The sequence below is a fragment of the Myodes glareolus genome, chromosome 3, assembly GCF_982192425.1.
Source record: "Myodes glareolus chromosome 3, mMyoGla1.1, whole genome shotgun sequence".
NCBI lineage: Eukaryota > Metazoa > Chordata > Mammalia > Rodentia > Cricetidae > Myodes > Myodes glareolus.
In genome coordinates this window covers 77,934,494-77,954,102 of record NC_142028.1, presented here as the reverse complement: position 1 = coordinate 77,954,102, position 19,609 = coordinate 77,934,494, and the positions used below count along the sequence as shown (strand labels likewise).

The window sequence follows — 19,609 nt, the reverse complement described above, 5'->3', positions numbered from 1 at the left end:
GGAGATGGCAGTGGGATGGCTTGGCTTCAGAGGCACCATCTTTATGGGGCCAGAGGGCCCATCTATGCTGTGGTCCTACAGCTGAGGCTCCCTGCTGATGATCCTGAGACCTGGGTATTTTGTGCAGGGTGATGTGACCTTAAGAAGTGTCCCCAGGTTAGAGCAGGGAGCAGGCCCGTGCTAAGGTTGGGAACACTTGATCCACACAGGTCCAGGAATACAATTAATGATGAGAGTTAGCGCTAGGCTAGGAAGGGAGAGGGATCAGGATGAGGCTTGATTGAGTCACTATGGCTCAGGCTGTCCGGTGGATCCTCCAAACAGACTGACCAGGTCAACCAGGCTGGGCAGAGGTACTCAATGCTAAGAGTTCCCCACCATGTCTCAGTGTCAAGACACTTCTCACCCAGTTCCTCCGTCCAACCCTACCCAAACTCACTACTTACTGCCTCTGCTTTCCCAGCCGGGAATCCCCAGGGCTTGGCCTTCCATGCTACTGGCAGCTAAAATGGGGTAGGACCAATGCCTACCTAAGATAAATGGGGCTTTTTAAGATCACAGCTCAGACTGAGACCTCCCTAGGGCCAGCAGCTGACAAGATGGTAAAAGAAGCATGGGAGGGACAGGGAAGAGAGTAGGCTTGGAGGAGTACCCCCTCCTTCCATGGCTCCCGACAGGGCTCTAGGCACATCACTAGGCCAAGGGGCAGAGGCCAGCAGCCAGCCTTGAGTGTGCGACTCGGGAGTTCCCTCATATCCCTACCCCCCTGAGCACCATATGAAGCCACAAGCCCAGTCTTCCTCTCAGGAACCAACAGTGGAACCTGGGCTGTCTGCCTCTTGGACCTTGGGGACTCAAAGGGAAGCTCACATTACAGGTTCATGAATAACACATCACCTTGCTGCCTGCACCTCTGAGAAAGCTTATGTTCTCTAGGCCTCTCCCCAACCCCGCCTTGCATTTCTTTAAACTTTAATAGGCCCATGCTCCAAGGCAACTGAGCAGGATCCATAGAGCTGGGACAAACAAAAGTCTTGAGCAGGAGAATGTAGGTCCAGCACCCTCTGGTCCCAGATGGTAGCTGATAGTGGTGGACCCCGTGGAGTAGACGCACCCCCCTAGAGCCCTGACCAAAGTAGAAATGTCGCCAGCCAACCCCAAGAGTGACCGCCAGCATCACGACCCGTCACCGAAGGTGGAGTAAGCTGGGGTGCTGAGGTCAAGCTAAGGCTGGGGGCCCCCAGGAGAGCTGAGGGTAAGGTTACAGATAAATCCCCAAGTTAGCAGCCCAGAGACTTACAGCCCAGAAGTTTCCACCCTGGATGTAGCACTCCAACAAGGAGTATCCATCCAAGAAGACCAAGACTTCCGGGAGGCCTGGACGCAGAGCCCTGGGTAGACCTGTATGGACATCCCCATCAGCACCAGAGACTTCCACTGCCTACAGCTGGCCTGTGTGGCCCTTGGCCTGGTGGCCGGCAGCATCATCATCGGCGTCTCCGTGTCCAAGGCTGCTGCTGCTGTGGGTGGTATCTTTCTGGGCGCCGCTGGGCTTGGTGAGCAGGCCCTGACCTGAGAGCTAGGGGGAGGAGGTTTCCCTGGGAAGCAGGGGTCTGGTGAGGTAAATGAGAGATGGGGGAGCAGGACTGACTAGTGGGAATTGGTTGGGGAGAGAGAAGGTTGTTACGTACTGCAGTCTCAGTGTGCAGGAAGGAGAGCCGGCCTGGAGCTCCATTGGGCATGCTGAGACTGGGGGGGGGGGGGATAGACTGGGTGTTCACACTTTCCTGGCTACCTGGTGGGATCTTGTGTTTATGGGAGGATTCATAAGCCTTGTTGGAGTGGGGTGATAGAGGCCTACAAGACAGGACAGCTCAGACAAAAGACCTTCCTCTCCTCCACTATGTCAGTGGAAGTTCTGTCTGTCTGTCCTGGCCAGGCCCAGTGATGGAGAATGCCATCTCTCACCCCACCCCACTGTCCCAGTAAAACCTGAAGCTCCAGGCTGGGCTCTCTAGGCATAGCTTCAAATACTGAGTGCCAGAAATGCTTGGTCTGGGAGGACCCCAGCCTGTGGCTTCCTAAGCATCAGGTCTGAGTGAGAAGGAGCAGCAATGGAGCCTAGAAGGCCACCATAGAGGTCTTGGGAGAGGAGAGAGCTGGAGAGGAAAGGGGGAGCAGCGATATTGGTGTCAGCTGGCCCAGAAGGAAAGTAACCAACCTGCTCTTCACCTAAGCAGAGTGGAACCAAGAACCTGAAAACCTGTGGCCTACATAATCTGTAGACCCTGCCCCAGAGAAGTGCTGAATCCCCAGCAAGGACTGAGTCTGAGTCCTGGGGAACTACATGCGCATGCACACACACACACACACACACACACACACACACACACACAGTTACACACCCACAGTTCTGATCCTTTGTACCTCTGCCCACCTACATCACCACCCACGCAAGGCATCCTGCACTTCACACTAACTACAGCACTCTCTGTGTTCTTCTCCAGGGCTCCTCATCTTCGCCTACCCCTTCCTGAAAGCTCGGTTCAACCTGGACCACATCCTACCTGCGCTAGGTGAGCATTTTCCTCCCCCATAGACACTCTGACAAGTACAGTGCAATACCTTTTATCTGCAAACCTGTGAGTGACTGTCACTGAGCATGCCTATGTGTGAGAGCACTCCTCGTTGCATATCAGTGTGTGTGTGTGTGTGTGTGTGTGTGTGTGTGTGTGTGCCAGTCACCATGGTTACAGAGTAGCAGAATCTAGCCAGCTGCCTGAGCAGATACAACTAAACATCAGGAAGTCTTTTCACTACCCAAAGTCTCCAAGATCTTCAGATGTCATTCTTGTACCCAAATCCCGTGAAGAGCCTCTACCTCCTCTTGGGTCCCATGACCTCTTAATAGTTCCCATCTTCCACAACCTACATCCAGACTCCCAACACCCTCAGACCTTTGTAGCTTCACAGAGCTCTAGTTTCCTCCTTAAAAACCTGTCACCCCTGGCTGGACGTGCTGCCACAGCATGCCTTTATTCCCAGCACTAGGGAGGCAGAGGCAGGCAGATCTCTGAGTTCGAGGTCAATCTGATCTACGCCGTGTTCCAGGACAGCCAGGACTACACAGAGATACCCTATCTCAATAAATTAATTAGATTATTATTAATTAACTAATGGAAGTCACTGCCACCCCCTTCAAGGACTCATTTCTTCTGTCCCTTCCCAAACCAGCCAGGTAACATGGAGGACCTGGAGGATTCCAGTAGAGCAGAGACAGCCCCCCTGATGGAGATTAGACAGCAGGAAGAACTTCCTTTCTCAAACTGGGCTGAATTTGGGGATGACCTAGTAAATGGGAATTTGGGGTGCTCTCATCCTACAGGAAACCTGAGAATCCACCCTAACTCAGGACCAGATCATGGGGAGGGGAGGTCTAGCAACAGCGGCAATAAGGAAGGTAAGTGCCTGACATTGTGGAGTCCAGCTGTTGTCTCTGCTCTATGACTGGCAGCCGTATAGGTCCCAGGAGGAGCCTTGAGGGTCATAGGCAGAGAAGGGTCCCAGCCCAGGGAAGCAGTGATGTTGGGTCACCTTCCTTCCATGTGTGCAAGTCTTTCTCATTTGTCTTTAGGGTTTCCCGATCCTGCCCAGCATAGACACTGAGACACAGGGCCCCCTGCTTTCCCTTTCCCTACCTCATACCCTAGTTACTGTCCACTCTGCTCCCAATACTGGAGCCTGGCTCTTGGCAATGATAACCGGGCATCTTCTCTCTTCCTGACTCTGTTCTCCATACTGGGAAACCCCAGGGAGGAGTGTCGCCAAGGCAGCCCAGCCCCATCTGTTGATGTGTCCTGCCCCCAGTGCTTACTCAGCAGAAAGACCCATTCCAGATGCTGACCCAACCACTTTACAAATATAACAGCTGGGTTCTCACAACCACACGCAGAGAGGTGCTGCAGTAAACTTTGTTGTTTGTTTGTTTTTATGGGGCAACTGAGACACAGAGAGGTTACATGACACATCCAAGGTCACAGCTAGGAGGCAGTAGGACCAGCGCTGAAGCCAAATATCAGCTCCTGAGTCCTGCCCTCCTTACACTGCACTAGTCCCTAGGACTCCCCACCTCCCCATCTGTCTCAGCTCTGCCCTAGGTCCTGGAGCGTTCTGACCCCCACCCTCTTTGGGCTCTCTGACCTGACAACTCAATACGGCTCTGTACTCAGGTGTCTCCACTCTGCTGTCTTCTCCAGGAGCTCGTAGCGGCCTGTCCACTGTGACCAGAACACTGGAGAAGCTGAAGCCTGGAGGCCGGGGAACTGAGGAGAGCTGAGGCACTGCCTCCTGTCCCACCATCCCCTCCCCCAGTACTCCTATCTCAGGGCCCTTCTTCAAGCTAGAAGATCCAGAAATGATTCTTGGGAATACTGGACCTTCCTTCTCTTCCAATGATGTTCTTCATAGTAGATCTCCTCACTCCCGGCATCCTTGCAAGACCCCAGTGGCTTCCGTCTCTCCCCACACTCATCGCTCTGGACAACAGCTCAGCTTTGTTCCCTTTTTCATCTCTTGTTGGAATTGATCCAGGGTCCTGACTACAGCCAGAAATGGTTTTTTTTTTTTAATCCTGGCCATAGAAGCTGGCCACAGGAACCTCAGATGGGGTCCTAGCTGAGACTGTCACGTCAATGTCAGGAGCACAGGTGACCACTGACGAGGTGACTTTCCTGCTAAGCCGAGCGCTGGCACTGTTGCTATTGTCCTTCTCCACCCAGGGCTTTGACACACCTGGCTCCAGATGGCCCCCAGCATCTCCCGTTCTTGCCACTTCTCTTTTCAAGGTGAGAACTCCTTGCTCCCTCTAAAAGGCCAGCTTAGAATCCCATAGTTACATGCCCCCTTATCCTATTCTAGAAGCCTGTGTCTTCCTCTCTTTTGGGACCTCAAGGAAGGCTTGGATTCTTTTTCACAAAAGCAATTGTGTTTGTTTGTTTGTTTTAAGACATAATCTCATGGTCTAGGCTGATCTTATGTGTTCAATCATGCCTTGCTAAAATTAGCAATTCTATTTTTTTTATTCTAAGTACTGAACCCAGGGTCTTGAACACACTAGGCAAATACTCTACCAATCATCAATATCCCTAGGCCTCAAAAAATCAATTATCAAGCATACCTAAATATGATGAATGATGCTTTTTTTTTTCTAGTCCCTAGTACCAGACAGAGCACACTATAGGTCCTTAGCAAATGCTAGTGGTTTAAATTAAGTGAAGAAAAAAATCCTACCCACTAGGCTCTCCTGGAGAGCTACATTATGGCACACGCACAGTAAGGTTTGAGATGGGGAGGCCCAGGTGCACATCACAGACAGAAGTCTGCTCCACCCGCCATAGCTGCCCCTCCAGGGACAGCAATATTGCTTGATCGCCACAGACACCTGCTCTTTGTCCTACTTTGAGGAGAAGACAAGCTGGGAACACTCTTCTTCTTGCAGGGCCCATACAAATGACTCCTCTCAGAAGCCTTCTCTGACATCACCCTTAGGAGTTCCAAGGACAACTGATCACTTGAATGGCTTTGGTCTGTGTCTTCATGATGAGCGTGAGACAAGGGGTTAGGTACACGTAAGACACAGTGGATGTTGGAAAACAGGCCACGTGAGAGAGCCCATCTTGGGCGGTTGAGAAACATCTCAGGATAAAGGATTCCCTGGGTGCTCCAGGAAAAGCTGCAGAGTCAAACTTTGCAGTCAGGTCTCCTCTCCTTTGCATAGCCATAGAGTTCAGCTCCCAGCCTACAGTGGGCCAACTTCCACAAGGGGCGAATTTCACAAATGCTGGTCAGCTGTAGAGACTGACTCCTCCAGCTGAGGCGAGGTGAGTGCGCTCTCTCTCTCTCTCTCTCTCTCTCTCTCTCTCTCTCTCTCTCTCTCTCTCCCCAGCACCCTTTTGTCTGATCCTTGCCGTTTTCTCCTCCTCCTTCTCCTAAGTATCATCAGTATCACCGCTCGCGCTTCCCCGATGAACAAGAAACCCCTTCCTCCTGTCCACCTTCAGTCTTACCTCTGTGCTCCAGAGAGACAGCCAAAGGTGGAGAGTGGGAATGGGAGCTATAAATCCTAAACTGAAGAGAAGGTGGCTCCTCCATTTGATCCTCCCAGGCAGAATCTCCCTAAAATTGGGTATGGTAAGCCAATGCCAGAGGAGTCAGGCACAGAGAAGTGCTTATGACCTTTGTGGAATAAATTCAAAAAGTAATCACATGCAAAAGCAAGAACTACATCCCTTTTCCCTGCTGTGGGCCTTCTGAAACCTCCATTCTCCAGCACAGATGGATTGTCTAGATGCGACCTCTCTGGGAGTACCCACTCTCCCAGTCCGTGTCGTGTGTCCCCGCCACCCCGTAAAGCACCCCTGGCCTGCTGGGAGAAGAGGTGGGGCCAAGCAGTAGCAGTAGTGTGGTAGGCAGTTCTTAGGGAGGACTTCTGAGCAGCAACAGAACCTTCCAGTGGGTCAGCACGGGTCTGGGAGTGGACAGACACCCAGCTCTTCCAGGGGTCTACTCTGAAAGGAAATTGCTTCTTTCTAGACGCCCCAACATCTGGGGCCTGGGCCTTGGCTGAGCCAGTTCAGTGCTAGGCCGGGTGCTGAGAACACAGTAGCGAAGCAAAGCTGGGCAATATCTAGGCAGTCCCTTGAAGTCGTGTCCTTACTAGGCCTATCTGGGAGGAAAACGCTCCAGGTAAGGGGGTGAAAATGGGATCTCCATCTTGGTTCAGGCCTCCAGGGGGCAGAGGAAGAAGCTGGGAACCTTGGACCTGGTCTGCAAATGGAGGATTACTCTGACAGGTCCTCATTGGTCCAGTCTCAGAAAGAAGGATGCCTGGGATGTGGACAGATTGAGTGGATTTGTGAATGAATTCATAGATGATCCTCCATCCACACCCTTCTGTGGCTATCCAGGCTTCTCTGCAACGACCTCAAGCTGGACCTTCATCCCATGCCTATAGGGGCATGCACACCCCTTTCTAGTGCAGACTCTAATTAGGGAAGGGGTGCCGAAAAGAAGCCCCACCCCTGGGAAAACTCTCCCTGCCCCCTCCCCAGCACCACGCCCTCCAGGGCTGCACAAATGCTAAAGACTGCAGGCAGGGGCTTCCTGAAAGGAACTGCACTGTTTCCACGCAGGGTGAGAAAAACTGCAGCCTAGACAGTGTGGGCGGCGGGGAATTAGTTGCTGGGGTGCTTGCAAACCACGCACCCAAAGGAGCGAAGGCGAGAAGGATGCTCCGGGCTTGTAGGCTGGAGGCAGCGGGTGGGTGGGAGCCAGGCGAGATTGGCCGCCCACGCTGGAAAGGGGCTCCGGCCAGCGAGAGGCTGCTGTGATACACAGCCAGGCTCTGCTGTCCCAACTCGCGTCGCTGCCTCCAGCCCGTGCTGCGACCCAGCAGAGAGGAACTGACCACAGATCTCGGCCCGGTGTGCCGACCCTCCCGAGCTCCTGCCTGCACCGTTGACTGATCCGCGTCCTGAACCTGACCAGCCCCTGGAACCCCGGAACTCCCTTCGCTCGCGCTCACTCGGGGAGCCTGGTCACAACAGGGGCGTGTCCACGCTCCCTTTAAGGCAAGTGCAGCTGTAGAAATTTGGGGATTGCTGGAGTGGGCGAGGACTCTGGAGGGACTGCTGAAGGAAAGGGGAAGATGCTTATTATCCTGCGAGGGTACCAGACAAGGGATCAAGGATCTCTGGTCTTGAGAAAACAAAAGTGAAAAAGAGAAAGGGGAGTTAGAGAACAGGAGACACACCACAGACCGGCTGCCTTGACTCCCTGTCCTACCCTGGTCCCTGATGCTCTTAACAGATGAATCTACCCTAGAACTTCCCTCTGCCCCCTTCACTTTCTCCAATGCCCAAAGTGAGGAGAAAGCTGAGAGAAAATGGCAGAGAGCAACTCCCATTCCGAGAGACAAGTGTAGCCCAGGAGGCAGACTTCCACGGCTTCTGCAACCAATGCTCCCTTCCCATGTGTTTCTCTAATATCCCCTGAGCACTGAGAAGAGAGAGGAACCCCAGTCCTGGACACAGGAGGCCCCATGACTACGGGAGCCTGAACTGAATGGCATACTCTCTGCACAAGAAAGTAGAGCTGGGGGAGCGAGCTGGGGACAAAACTGACTCGAAGACCAGCTCTCTGAACCTGGTGAGCTTAACTCCCACCAGAGCAGAATCCAGAGGGCTACCTGGAGGAATCTGGGCTGATGGAGGAGCAGCTGAGGGGACAGCAGGGTTTTAACAGTGAAGAGGAATGGGGAATGACCAAGATCAAGTAGTGGAACAAGAGAAAAAAGAATAGACTGGAAGGATCTTTGGCAGGAGGATCTAAAGGGCCCCAAGATGGGTTTCAAGTGTGTGGAGGAGAGCCTGAGGGTGATGGAGGGCCGCCTTCATGGAAAAAGGCAACATTGAAGAAACCTATACACAGAGGCAGTATTCCCAGGAAGTAGGGTTCAGAAGGCTTCAAAATCAGGGACCAAGAGCCAAATGATGTTCATTAAGCTCAGTGAGAAGGGGTCACTGATGGCGTTGTGAAAAGAGAGCCCGAAACAGGATGGGGCAGAAATCAGACTGGAGTAGATACCCTTGGGAAGGAAGGGAATTGTGGAGTATAGACCATGTATTCACAAAGCAGAGAAATTGCTAGCTGAAGACCATGATTGGGTTGGATTGAGGATGGGACAGGCAACAGTTCCCAGGAGGAGGTATGGCCCACTGAGGAAGTTGGTGAGCTCAGGTCAGGAAGGGAGTTGTAGGTATACTGGTTGGTGTGGCCCAGTGGGGTTTCTTCTCATCTCCCATACTTAAGAGTTGGGTGAAGACTAGAGAAGGCAGGAAGCTGCGCTGAGACAGGGTTGAGCTTTGCTGGTCAACACTGGCGGGACAAAGAGATGAGACAAAATCACAAGAGTCACTGAAGTAAAGTCCGTGTGGGTCATAGGTGGACACAGAAAATATAAGAGACATGAGGACCACGGCAAAGAGATATGACTCTGGGTATTGCATGGCCTCAAAGAACGTTAGACCAGGCTCTGCCATGTATTACCACAAGGTTTGTGTCTTTAAATAATTAACTTAATGTGAATCTGTATTTCCTAATTGTCAAAAAGGGATTGTAATATGTTTACTTCTTAGGACTGTCATGGGATTAAATGAATTAATACATATAAAGGGCTTAAATCATTGTTTATTTTCCATTGCTATAACAGAATGCCTATGACTGAGTGAGTATCTTACAGGATGATAAAGTCCTGGAGGGTACAGTGGGGGGCAGAGTAGCTGAAATGAGGTGAAGGAACTGGGCGAAGGGGATAAGAAGTCAAGGAACTAACAGAGAAAGGGCCAGAAGGGCTGCAGGCCCTGGGCAAGATAGGGCAGGGAGGAGGGGAAAGTGGAGCTGGTCACAAGGCCTTAGAAGAGATGAAGGGAGGATAGCTCTAGCCCAGCAGTGTGAAGACCCCCCCAACCATCCCTCCTGCTGCTCCAGGTAGCTCAGTTGCTGTTGTGGAGGCAGAGTCCTAGACCATCTGCCCATACCTGTCCCCTGGCTAGGGACTAGGAATGTATCTGAGAGCAACAGGAAGAACCAAAAGGAAGCAAAAGACCCAGGGCAGCAGAGCCACTGTTGCCTGGATGGGTACAAACGTTGTTCTGATGGACATAGAGCTGTGACTGATGTGGAATCCTTTGTCCCTTGGGTTATCTACTATGCTAGAATGAAAGCCTGCGCATGTGGGGACCTTCCACATGGGACTCCTACCTCACAGGTAGGCACGTGGCGGTGGAAGAGCCCATGAGGAGCTCTGGGACTGCTTGCGGCTAGAGGCGTGAAGAGCCACTGTAAATAGGAGGGCATCATAGGAGCACATGGAGCAGAGCTTCCTCCTCCATCAGCTCTCCTGAGGACACTGCTCTCAGGCACCTCACCCAGCCTCCACCGCCGCCATGGCACCAGGTGTAGCTAGAGATACACCTGCTAAGCAGAAGCTCATCTCCTCCAGAGATGTGTCATCTTGTGTCTGTGTTCTGCGAGCAATGCAGCTGCGCTCTGGGTTTGTTTGGCTCTTGAGTGTGCTTGTAGTGAGTGGGGGGGGTGGTAGTGGTCGTCGGTGTCACACACTGGAAGACTAGATAAGACAGTCCTGATGTCACACACAGATTAGAAAGCCAAGCTTTCCAAAATTCCTCCTCAAACATCATGCCTAGGTTGGAGTGTGTGTGTGTGTGTGTGTGTGTGTGTGTGTGTGTGTGTGTGTGTATGTGTGTGTGTTTGCGTATGTCAGAGGGTGAGTGGGAAAGATTCTGGCCATTAACTGGAGAGGGATGATGGTGTCTCTCTGGGCCCTGGGGAGGCAGAATCCATTTGGCAAGAGCTGAGAACTTGCAGTGTAATGAATAAGCCCCAGCAGGCAATGAGTAACAGTGATATAGGAGGCTCTCTGAGGATGCGATGGAGTTGAGGATAGAGTGGGCATTAGTCTGGGTCCCAGGGGAGGGGAGGGGCCTTGCCCAAACTTTAGGGACTAAAGAGTAAAGGAAGAGTTCCCAGGCAAGGGCAGCAAAAGGCTTTGGGCGAAATATCTGAAACACACATGGAGGACAAGACTAATATCTTTACCAAAGGCCAGTGACTAGTATCTTTACCAAAGTCCCTGGGCCCTTACCCAGAGGCTCATGGAGAAGGAGCCAGGACTGGGAGGCCTATCAGGTGCTGCCAGCCAGGCAGTTGCTTTTATTCAACACAGAAGTCTCAGGACCATGGTCTGGGACAGGCTGACATAGGGGTTTCAGGCAAAAATTTCCCCACAAGGATCTCATAGTTCTACCTACTGATGACCACCCCACTTGCTGATGGTTACCTGGGTAATTATAATCAATGACTACAGTATTTTTTAGAGTGTGTGTGTGTCTCTGTCTGTCTGTCTGTCTGTCTGTATAACATCTGAAGAATTTGAGGTTTCCTCTGACCTAAACACACACATACACACACGGGGAGGGAGAGGGCAGAAGACAGAGAGAGAGGGAGGGGGAGAGAGAGAGAGAGAGAGAGTTAGAACCCAGGTGAGGTGGTGACTTTTTTGGGTAATAGCTTATTTCAGCCCAAAGCAAAGAATTTGGAGAAATGAACAAGTTCAATCATGTTACTAATCAGTGTGCTCCTTCAATGGTACCTTTTGATAGGGACTTCTAAATAGGCCCCTATTTCTACCTTCACAAACTTCAAGTAGTTAAGCAAGGGGCATCAAGTTGACAACAGACCTCAGTTCAGAGATAACCATTCACATTATATCCCTCCCTTCCTTGTTCAGACAACTAACGTGCCAAGGAGAGGCCCCAGCTATTCAAAGTTGCCTATCAGCTAAAATCCAAATCTCTGAGGCCCACCCCAAGTTTCTACCCCTGTCTCTGCTCCAAACTGCTTCTACACTAGGCTCCCAAATAGAGATTACAGGGCCTTCCTGGCCAGAGGCAGGACAGCAGGGTGCAGAAACAGCTTAGCCAGGATCACTGGCAGCAGACATCAGTGGTCAGAGCCCTGTCTATCTGTGTTCTGGCTTGGCACAGTCTTCCTCCAAAATCTCTCTCATTCTGAGCCTCAGTTTCTCCCATCTATTGTGGACTTGGTTGTGAAATGTGATGGTACAAGCCTGTAATTTCACCTCAGGGCAGAAGGATCACAAGTTCAAGACCATATTGGGCAGCTTAACAATTTAGCAAGATCCTGTTTCAAAAAACAAAAAACAGGGGCTGGAGAGATGGCTCAGAGGTTAAGAGCATTGCCTGCTCTTCCCAAGGTCCTGAGTTCAATTCCCAGCAACCACATGGTGGCTCACAACCATCTGTAAGGGGATCTGGTGCCCTCTTCTGGCCTGCGGGCATACACACAGAAAGAACATTGTATACTTAATAAATAAATAAATATTTTTAAAAAAAAAAAAAACAAAAAACAAAAAAAAAATGAGTCTAAGGATGTAACTCAGTGGTAAAACACTTGACTTCCATGTATGAGGCCCTGGGTTTACTTCCCAGATCAGGGCATGGTCTAGTTGATCTCCACAGACTCACTAAAGCAAAGTTCTTTTAGTCTGCCAACTCAATCTTCAGAACAATGGTCTTTCCTGCACTCAAGTGCTGGGCTTGAGGGCTTTAATTGGAACGAAACTCTAAGGTGCTGGAGGATTTACAGCCGCAACAGAATAAAGTCAAGAGGGTCTCGCTTCCAAGTTCAGTAGCTCAGCTTAGGAATGTCTGATCACAGTTCCTGCCCAGGAGACGCTGCTCTGACATCTGCTGCTCCGAAGAGAAGCTCAGCTGGGCCTGGTAGGACAGGCCTGTGATCCAAACTACTAAGGAAGATCCAAAGTTCAAGGCCAGCCTGAGCAACTCAATAAGCTTGGGTCTCAATAACTGAAGGGCTCAGTCATAGGGCTGATCTAGGAAATGGGGCCTAAGCCTAAATTTGATCTCCACTGCTACCAAAAGAAAAGCAAAATTAAACAAATCAGCACGATCTGAAATATCTAGTGAGCCACATCCCACAGCATTGCTAACAAAACAGAACCAGGGGCATCTAAGATCCTCAGATTCTATATAGTCAAAGAAATGAGATCTCAGGCCTTCCAGCCATCCAAGGCTCCCTTGTCCAAAGTCAGCTTTCAAAGCTGGGGTGAGTGAGGCACCAGAATCCATCAGTTCTCCCTGCGGCACAGTCACTCAGACTCCAACTGAACCTTCGCTGCAAGAAAAAAGACCTTGCCTTTGCCAGAGAATGTCAGAGACTGAAAACTGTGGGGAGCGGAACAGGCAGGGATGTGAAAGAGGAAAAACTGGAAGTCCCACCGATGTCCTGAGGCTAAAACCGAAAATGTAGCAAGGCCATGTACCACCGGTGTGCGCCATGTTGTCTGTTCTCGGCCTCTGCTTGTGGGTGTTTTTGCCCTTTCACTCCACAAAGCTACCGCCCCCCCGCCCCCCCCCCACCCTGTCTCAGCCGGTTTCCTCCACTGTAAAATGTAGTTACTAAGTGTCAAGTGGCTGTAGGGGGCCAGCGATGATACCGGTGTGAACACCCTCACAAATTCATCTGCCGCATGCCCTTAGCGGCTGCCTGGAAGCTGGTTGGGTCACACAGTCGGAAGCTTCCTTGAGGCGCCTTAGATACCCTCAACAATCTTTGTTTGTCAGGAGTTTGGACAAAGAACCTGCTCTGTTTCCAAACGACATGAGCTGCCTCTCAGAGCTGAGATTTCATATCTACTGTCTTCATCATGTGTCGTGTTCGCTGCATTTTTAGGCATTTTACTTAGCGTAAAGCATTTAACTATCTTTATATCCTACAAGGTGTCAATTAGCTCTAATAGGACCTCATGATACCCTGTGAGGTTGGTTCTATTAGCCCCACACAGGTGAGCACAGTCAGGCTACCTTTTCCTTACCCTCCCTACTCCTCACTGGTATGCCCATCTAGGGAGTCAATTACTCCTCTCTCTGCCTAGAACCTTTTCCTGACATTGCTCCACAATTTCAACACAGCTCACAAACTATGCATTCCCAGTCCTTGGTGTCTGTGACCTCATATTATAAATCAGAATTCCCAAACAGAAGTCATAAATGCTGGAGTTTGGGTTGGGGTTTTTGGTTTTGGTTTTGCTCGCTTGAGACAGTCTCATTATGTAACCCTGGCTAGCCTGGAGCTCACAAAGATGCACCTGCCTCTACCTCTCAGTGCTGGGATTAATGACATGTCCCAATCTTGTTTTCTTTTGTTTGAGAAGTCACACATTCTGAGACTGTGACTATATTGCTCTTGCTTCTGCATAGATTTTCAGAATTTTGCCAATCCAGTGATAGTTCCCAGAACCAGACACGTCTAGAAATCCCAAGAAGAGGATTATGACATCCATAGATTGGATTTTTATTCTTAACTTCTCTTGTGTGTTATGTGTGTAACTGTGGGTGCATGCATGCTACAGCATGTATGTGAAAGTCAGAGGGCAACTTTTCAGTTGGTTCTTTCTTCCCCTTGCTGTAAGATGTGTCTCTCCTATTTCTGCTCTTGTGCTGTGTACGCCAGGCTAGCTGTGCGGTGAGCTTCCAGCCCATTTTCCTGCTCCGCCTCCCATCTTGCAATCGGGGTGTGGGATTACAGATGCTGCCCACCACATCTGGCTTTTTACTTGTTTCAGGGCCGTTTTACTTGTGTTCCAGGAATCAGACTCAGTTTCCCAGGCAAGCACTTTCACCTTCTGAGCCATCACCCGATAGATGAGACTTCTGAAGCTAAATCCACCTGGTGGTGGAATGGACGTGGTCCTGGTATTTACTAGAATGCACTGTCTAGAAAGGGGTCCAGATCATGGGGGAACTGCCCCCTCAGTGGGCAGCTGAACATCAAAAACGTCATCACTCTCACAGAGCCTCGTCTGATGTTCATAGAAGTTAATGTCCTTGTTATGCCTACCAGAGCCTAAAGTGGAGCAGACAGCAGGTTCAGTAGGTCCTGGGTCTGGGTCTTGGGCAAACTGCTAGGCTTCTCCTTGCTTCATTTTCTAGAAACTAGACCAAGTTATCCCAAGAAACTAGACCAGGTTATCCCAAGAAACTAGACCAGGTTATCCCAAGAAACTAGACCAGATTGTCACCAGGTCTCCCCCACTTGGTGGGGATGGGGATGGAGAACTGTTTAAAACCCCAAAGCTGTGCTCTGGTTAGGACTATGGAATAGGGGGAGCAAAGAAGGATCATTTAACCAGCTGCCTGCCAAGCACTTTACAGTCTTTTAATTAGAGCCTGGAGGCTTCCTGGAGGAGAGGTGAGGGTAAGATTTGCAGTGGCGACTCCAGGGACTAACTGGGCGGGAAAGCAATCTTCAGGTTCTTCACCTCGGATGGGTTGTTTCCCAGGACTGTCCGAGATGACCTGGGCAACTTGCAGACAGTGCAGATAGCCACAGAATTGAGCCCACGTTGGAAGTTGATAACACCCCCTTCCCTCTTGCTATGTGCCCGCAGGACCACCACGAGCTTGCCCTGACATGTGTGCTATTCTGAGCAGGCAGCCAGACAGAGCTTGAGGCGTGCAGGCTGTGAGCGGGCAGATGCCGCAAGCAAAGAAGAAAAATACAGCGCCCCTGACCTCACCGCCACCGGGCCGTGCCCAAGGCCGACTGCACGGCCTGCCGTCGCCCGCGCTGTGCTGCGCCTGTGGCTTGTGTGTACTTCTGGCGGGCCTGAACGTGACCCTGGTGGGAGCTTTCGCCGCCTCCCTGCCCGGGCACAATGCACCACTGGTAGTGGGACCGGCGCTGCTTGTGCTGGCGCTCGGCTTCTTCGCTGCTTGCTGCATGTGCAGCCGCCGGGGGCATGTGTCCCGCGCTCGCTCCTCAGCCACCGCGAGCCAGGGCGGCGGGCGCGCAGGGACCGTGGCACTGGAGATGGAGAGCAGCGAGCGCACAGCCCAAGACACGACCGCAGTGCAGTTCAGTCCTGCAGTCTCGGCAGCGTCCTCTGGCCACTCCAGCCCCGGGCCCGGTCTCTTTGCCCTGGACCCTCCTGCGCCAGCAACCTCGGCAGGCTACTTACCGCCCACCGAAGGGACCCAGCTCAACTTCCCTAGAGTCCTGGCTGCCTCCTAGTGGGCCAGGAGAAGGGAGGAGGGGTAACTCCGAGGACTGAGCTTAAGTGGCCTCATCTGTCCCATCTCTAGAACTTCTAAAAGGGAGAGTGTAGTGATGGCATTGGCCTAGCCTCTAAGAAGACAGCAGACCTTTGATCTCTCTCAGCTCTACTACATCCTCTCTTCTCCTCTCCTCTCCACAATGATGAAACTGGACCCTGAATCTGTAAACCTGTTCCATCCCATGGTGTTTGAGAACTATGGAGGAAGCCTCATCCAACTGAGGGGATCTAGTCAGGCCCTCGGGGTAGAAAGAGGGATGAAGGTCAAACAAGCTATACCAGACTATAGCTATACCTTTCTGTGTGACAAAGGTCAGGAGAGCTAAGGCTGGGGTTCTCAGTGGTGATGAGGCTTTCCAATCCTGAGTGAGTTTTCACTGCCAGCAACACCCGTCCCGTGACTGTGCCATACTGTGCATTCCAGCTGTGCCTCATTCCTCAATAAAGCACCTTCTGAGTCAGTACTCCGTGCATGTGTGGGGAGGGGAGGCTGGCAGGGGGGCCTCTGAGGAGCACCTGGGTCTTGGGGTGCTGGCAGCCTATAGCTAAGCACTTCAGCATCCTGGCACCAGCCTTCCTTGGAGATCTAAAGGGGGATCCCAGGGGAGAGGAGTATGTGACTGAATGAGATGGTCTCTGAGACTCTGTGTGCCTGGAAATGTCCATGGAGGAACTGTGCAGATGTGTGGCTGGGAGAGGGCAGGAGTGACTGTGAGTGCCTTTGCTTGGATCCTATAAGAGATGAGCACAGTGTTTAGATGACTATTGACATCCCATGCGGGTAGCAGTTGAGAGCGTGGCCACCAGTATAGACAGGGAAGAGAGAAGAGCTCCACGGACCAGGAAAAGCCCAGACCTTCAGCTAGCTGGGCTTGTCGTTTGGGCCTAGCCTATGTTCTGACCTGGTAGACGAGGACTTCTGCTGTAGATATGAGACAGGCCTTGCAAGAAGGCCCTGGGAACAGAAGACTGGGGGTTGACTCCATGACTCTAAGCCAGCCCCTCTTCTCGTTAAAAGGACCCCATGCTACCCGACCCACCATCCTTTGACAGTGGTAACTCCTTGCCCATCCACTCTGGGCTTCATAAGCCTTCTTCTCTGTCCACGGTGGACTCTGATGCTCCTCTACCTGGACCAGGTACCTCCCAACACCTCTGAGGCCCTTTCTTCCTTCACTCACCTGCTGCCTTGCCCTACCCTCCTCTCCTCCTTTCTTCCCACTCCAGGGTCATAAAGGAGAGCAGATTTACAGCAGGTGTTGAGTAAGTCATCCCCAGCCGTTCTCATGAGTCGGTAGCCCCTTACCTTTGATGCCCTCAGCACCTGAAACACATGGCCTCTTCTTCCAGCATCTTGTCACCTCTGTTGGGTATCTGATGGCACACATGTGTGTATGGACATGGGTGAGTGTATGTCTGGTCATTTCCAGCCTCATACTCTTGTGGATCAGTGCTCTGCAATCCCAAACACCACCTGCTTCTACTTCCTTGAAAGTAGCCAGAGAGAGAGGCCCCCACTGCTACCTTTGGTGTGATCTGGGCCTCCCTTCTCCCAGCACCTTATGAGGAGACATCCCACGTGCACTCTGCAATGCTAGGCCCAGTCCAAAACCCTCACAGTTGACAGATGCTCCAGATTACACCCTCAGGGCTCTCCCCGCTCCCCCCCCCCCCCGCGCGCGCGCGCGCACACACACACACACACACACACAAGCAGACGTCCTGATCTTGTTCTGTAACTAGCTACTAGAGAGGATGAATAGATTTCAAATAAGGATTCTGATCAGTGGGTCAACAGATCAGTGGTGTGCCAGGTGGTGGTGGCGCACACCTTTAATCCCAGTGCTTAGAAGGCAGAGGCAGTTGGATCTTTATGAGTTCAAAGCCAGTCTGGTCTACAGAGCGAGTTCCAGGACAGTCAGGGCTAGACAGAGAAACCTTGTCTCAAATAATAATAATAATAATAATAATAATCAGTAGTGATGAGAATGGGGTGGACATATTGACTACCTAAAGTCCCATCCTGCCACCCCCAGCTGAAGATGATCTCAGCTCCATCTCCTCCCTCCATATCCTTAGTCACACAGTGCCCTGGGACCCACTTCCCAATCAGATCTGCCACCCCAGAGTCTCCTCCCTTCATACGGTTTCCCCAGTGAGAGCTAAGAGACAGCTCTTTCAGGGCAGTATGGCCAGTGAGACCCTGGAGCAGCCCCACTTAGAGTCAAAGATGAATTCTGCCCCAGGCAGGCCACTAGGAGACTGTTTCTGCCAAGGTGAGGATGGGGGATGGGATCTGTCAGCAAGCTCCCTGACTGTGAGGGGTCCTTGAAGGCTTGGGAGGACCTACAAGGGACACTGCAAGGACCAAGCCCTCTAGCCTGACCCCTTGCTCTCCCAGAGGTTCGGGGCTACAGTGAGGACACTGAGCTAATCCTTCCAAAAGGATAGTTCTCCTCAGAGACCTGCCATGGAGGAACTTTGGGGTGGTCCAGGGAGTCCTGCCTCTCAGAGAAAACTGTTGCTGGCCTGGACTAGGAAACCCAGAGGAGTCAGAAACTGGGGTTTCTTTCTTCTAGTCCCATTAGAAGAAATGAAGGTAGCCACTGAGAGCTAGTTTTACAAATGAATTCAACAGACAATTTCTGAACCTTGCCATGTGCCCAGTGCTGGGAGCATACTTTCTACTTGGGAAAGCAGGGCAATAAACAGACCTGGCAAGGTGGCTCCATAGGTAACAGGGTTTGCTACAGAAGCCTTAGGGTCTAAGTTCATATTACTGCACCCAGGAAAAAGCTGGCTCTGGCCATGCTTATGAGCCTGTAACACAGTGCGCTGCTAAGGGGCGTGGAGAATTACTGAGGCTAACTGGCCACCAACCGAGCTTCAGGTTCAGCTTGAGATGGGCAGGGAGTGACAGAGCAGGAGATCTCATGTGCTCTTCTGGCCACTGCACTTGTGCACACATGCGTGGGCACCCATGTCCACACATGCACATCTGTCACATTCATACACACACAAGAGCAAGAGACACCAATAAACAGCCGTATGCTGGAAATCACGATCAGAAGGTGTGTCTTAGGGACCTGGGTAGTTAGGGAGGACTTCGCTGAGAGAAGCTAAATTCTGAATAGAACGATAAGAGCCCGCCACGCTAAGGTCTAGAGAAAGACTATTTCAAGTTCAGAAAAATAGCCATTGAAAAAGCCCAGAGGTAAATATGAACTTGGTCTCTGTGTGTCAAAATGGAGAGCCGGGCAAAAGAGATCGGAGGGAGTGAACTAGCGCAGTGTGGAGGGGGCTATTGCTCAGCCCATGGCCTGGGGTGAGAAGTCGGGATTTTATTCCTGGTGAGATGGAGCCAATGGAGGGTTTTAAGCGGGGAAGCAGCAGGAACTGATTTGTGACTGTAAAGATTGCCCTGCCTGCTGTGGAGGAAGCAGCGTTGAGGGGAGAGACAGTAAACAAGAGGCAGGTTAGGAGCTGACTGAAAACTTGAGGGGAGGGGCTGAGGCTGAGTGGTCCCTGTGAGCAGTTGTACCTGTGTCTGAGGTAAACGGGGCAGTCACCTGCTGGCTTTCCTGGGGAAGGGGAAGAAAGGGCTATGGGAGGAAGTTTGGGGTATAGGTTGGAGGGCCATATTCTGGGAGAAACTTAGGAGCTGCCAGTCCAGAAGAACAGCCATGAAGGAACCGGTCCACAGGCCTGGCTTCTGGAGAAAGGGACCCTGAGATGTAGACCTAGGAGCCTCTGGCCTGTGAGGGGGGGGGGGGTGTGAGGAGAGGCAGAGGCAGAGACCTCAAGCCTAGTTTAGTCTAACCTGTACATTTGATGGAGAAGGACTCTTAGGGTGTTCTGAACCTCTGTCAACCT

At 51.6% G+C, this 19,609-nt stretch overlaps 2 protein-coding genes across 2 annotated transcripts; both read left to right on the top strand.

Moving 5' to 3' along the window:
- Nucleotides 1-1,405: 1,405 nt before the first annotated feature.
- Nucleotides 1,406-4,619, top strand: Kncn (kinocilin). The gene is made up of 4 exons (XM_087903872.1): nt 1,406-1,556; nt 2,508-2,576; nt 3,386-3,460; nt 4,257-4,619. The coding sequence occupies exons 1-4, from the start codon at nt 1,406-1,408 to the stop codon at nt 4,334-4,336; spliced, it is 375 nt and encodes a 124-aa protein (XP_087759998.1). The 3' UTR covers nt 4,337-4,619.
- A 10,486-nt stretch (nt 4,620-15,105) lies between these two features.
- Nucleotides 15,106-16,188, top strand: Tmem275 (transmembrane protein 275). Its single transcript, XM_048443900.2, has one exon. The coding sequence runs from the start codon at nt 15,157-15,159 to the stop codon at nt 15,691-15,693; it is 537 nt and encodes a 178-aa protein (XP_048299857.1). The 5' UTR covers nt 15,106-15,156; the 3' UTR covers nt 15,694-16,188.
- The last annotated feature ends 3,421 nt before the right edge of the window (nt 16,189-19,609 follow it).

Coding starts and splice junctions, on each gene's coding strand:
- Tmem275 (XM_048443900.2), top strand. CDS start 15,157: ATGCCGCAAGCAAAGAAGAAAAATACAGCGCCCCTGACCTCACCGCCA.
- Kncn (XM_087903872.1), top strand. CDS start 1,406: ATGGACATCCCCATCAGCACCAGAGACTTCCACTGCCTACAGCTGGCC. Junction 2,577..3,385: donor CCACATCCTACCTGCGCTAG/GTGAGCATTTTC, acceptor CTCATCCTACAG/GAAACCTGAGAATCCACCCT. Junction 3,461..4,256: donor CAACAGCGGCAATAAGGAAG/GTAAGTGCCTGA, acceptor TGTCTTCTCCAG/GAGCTCGTAGCGGCCTGTCC.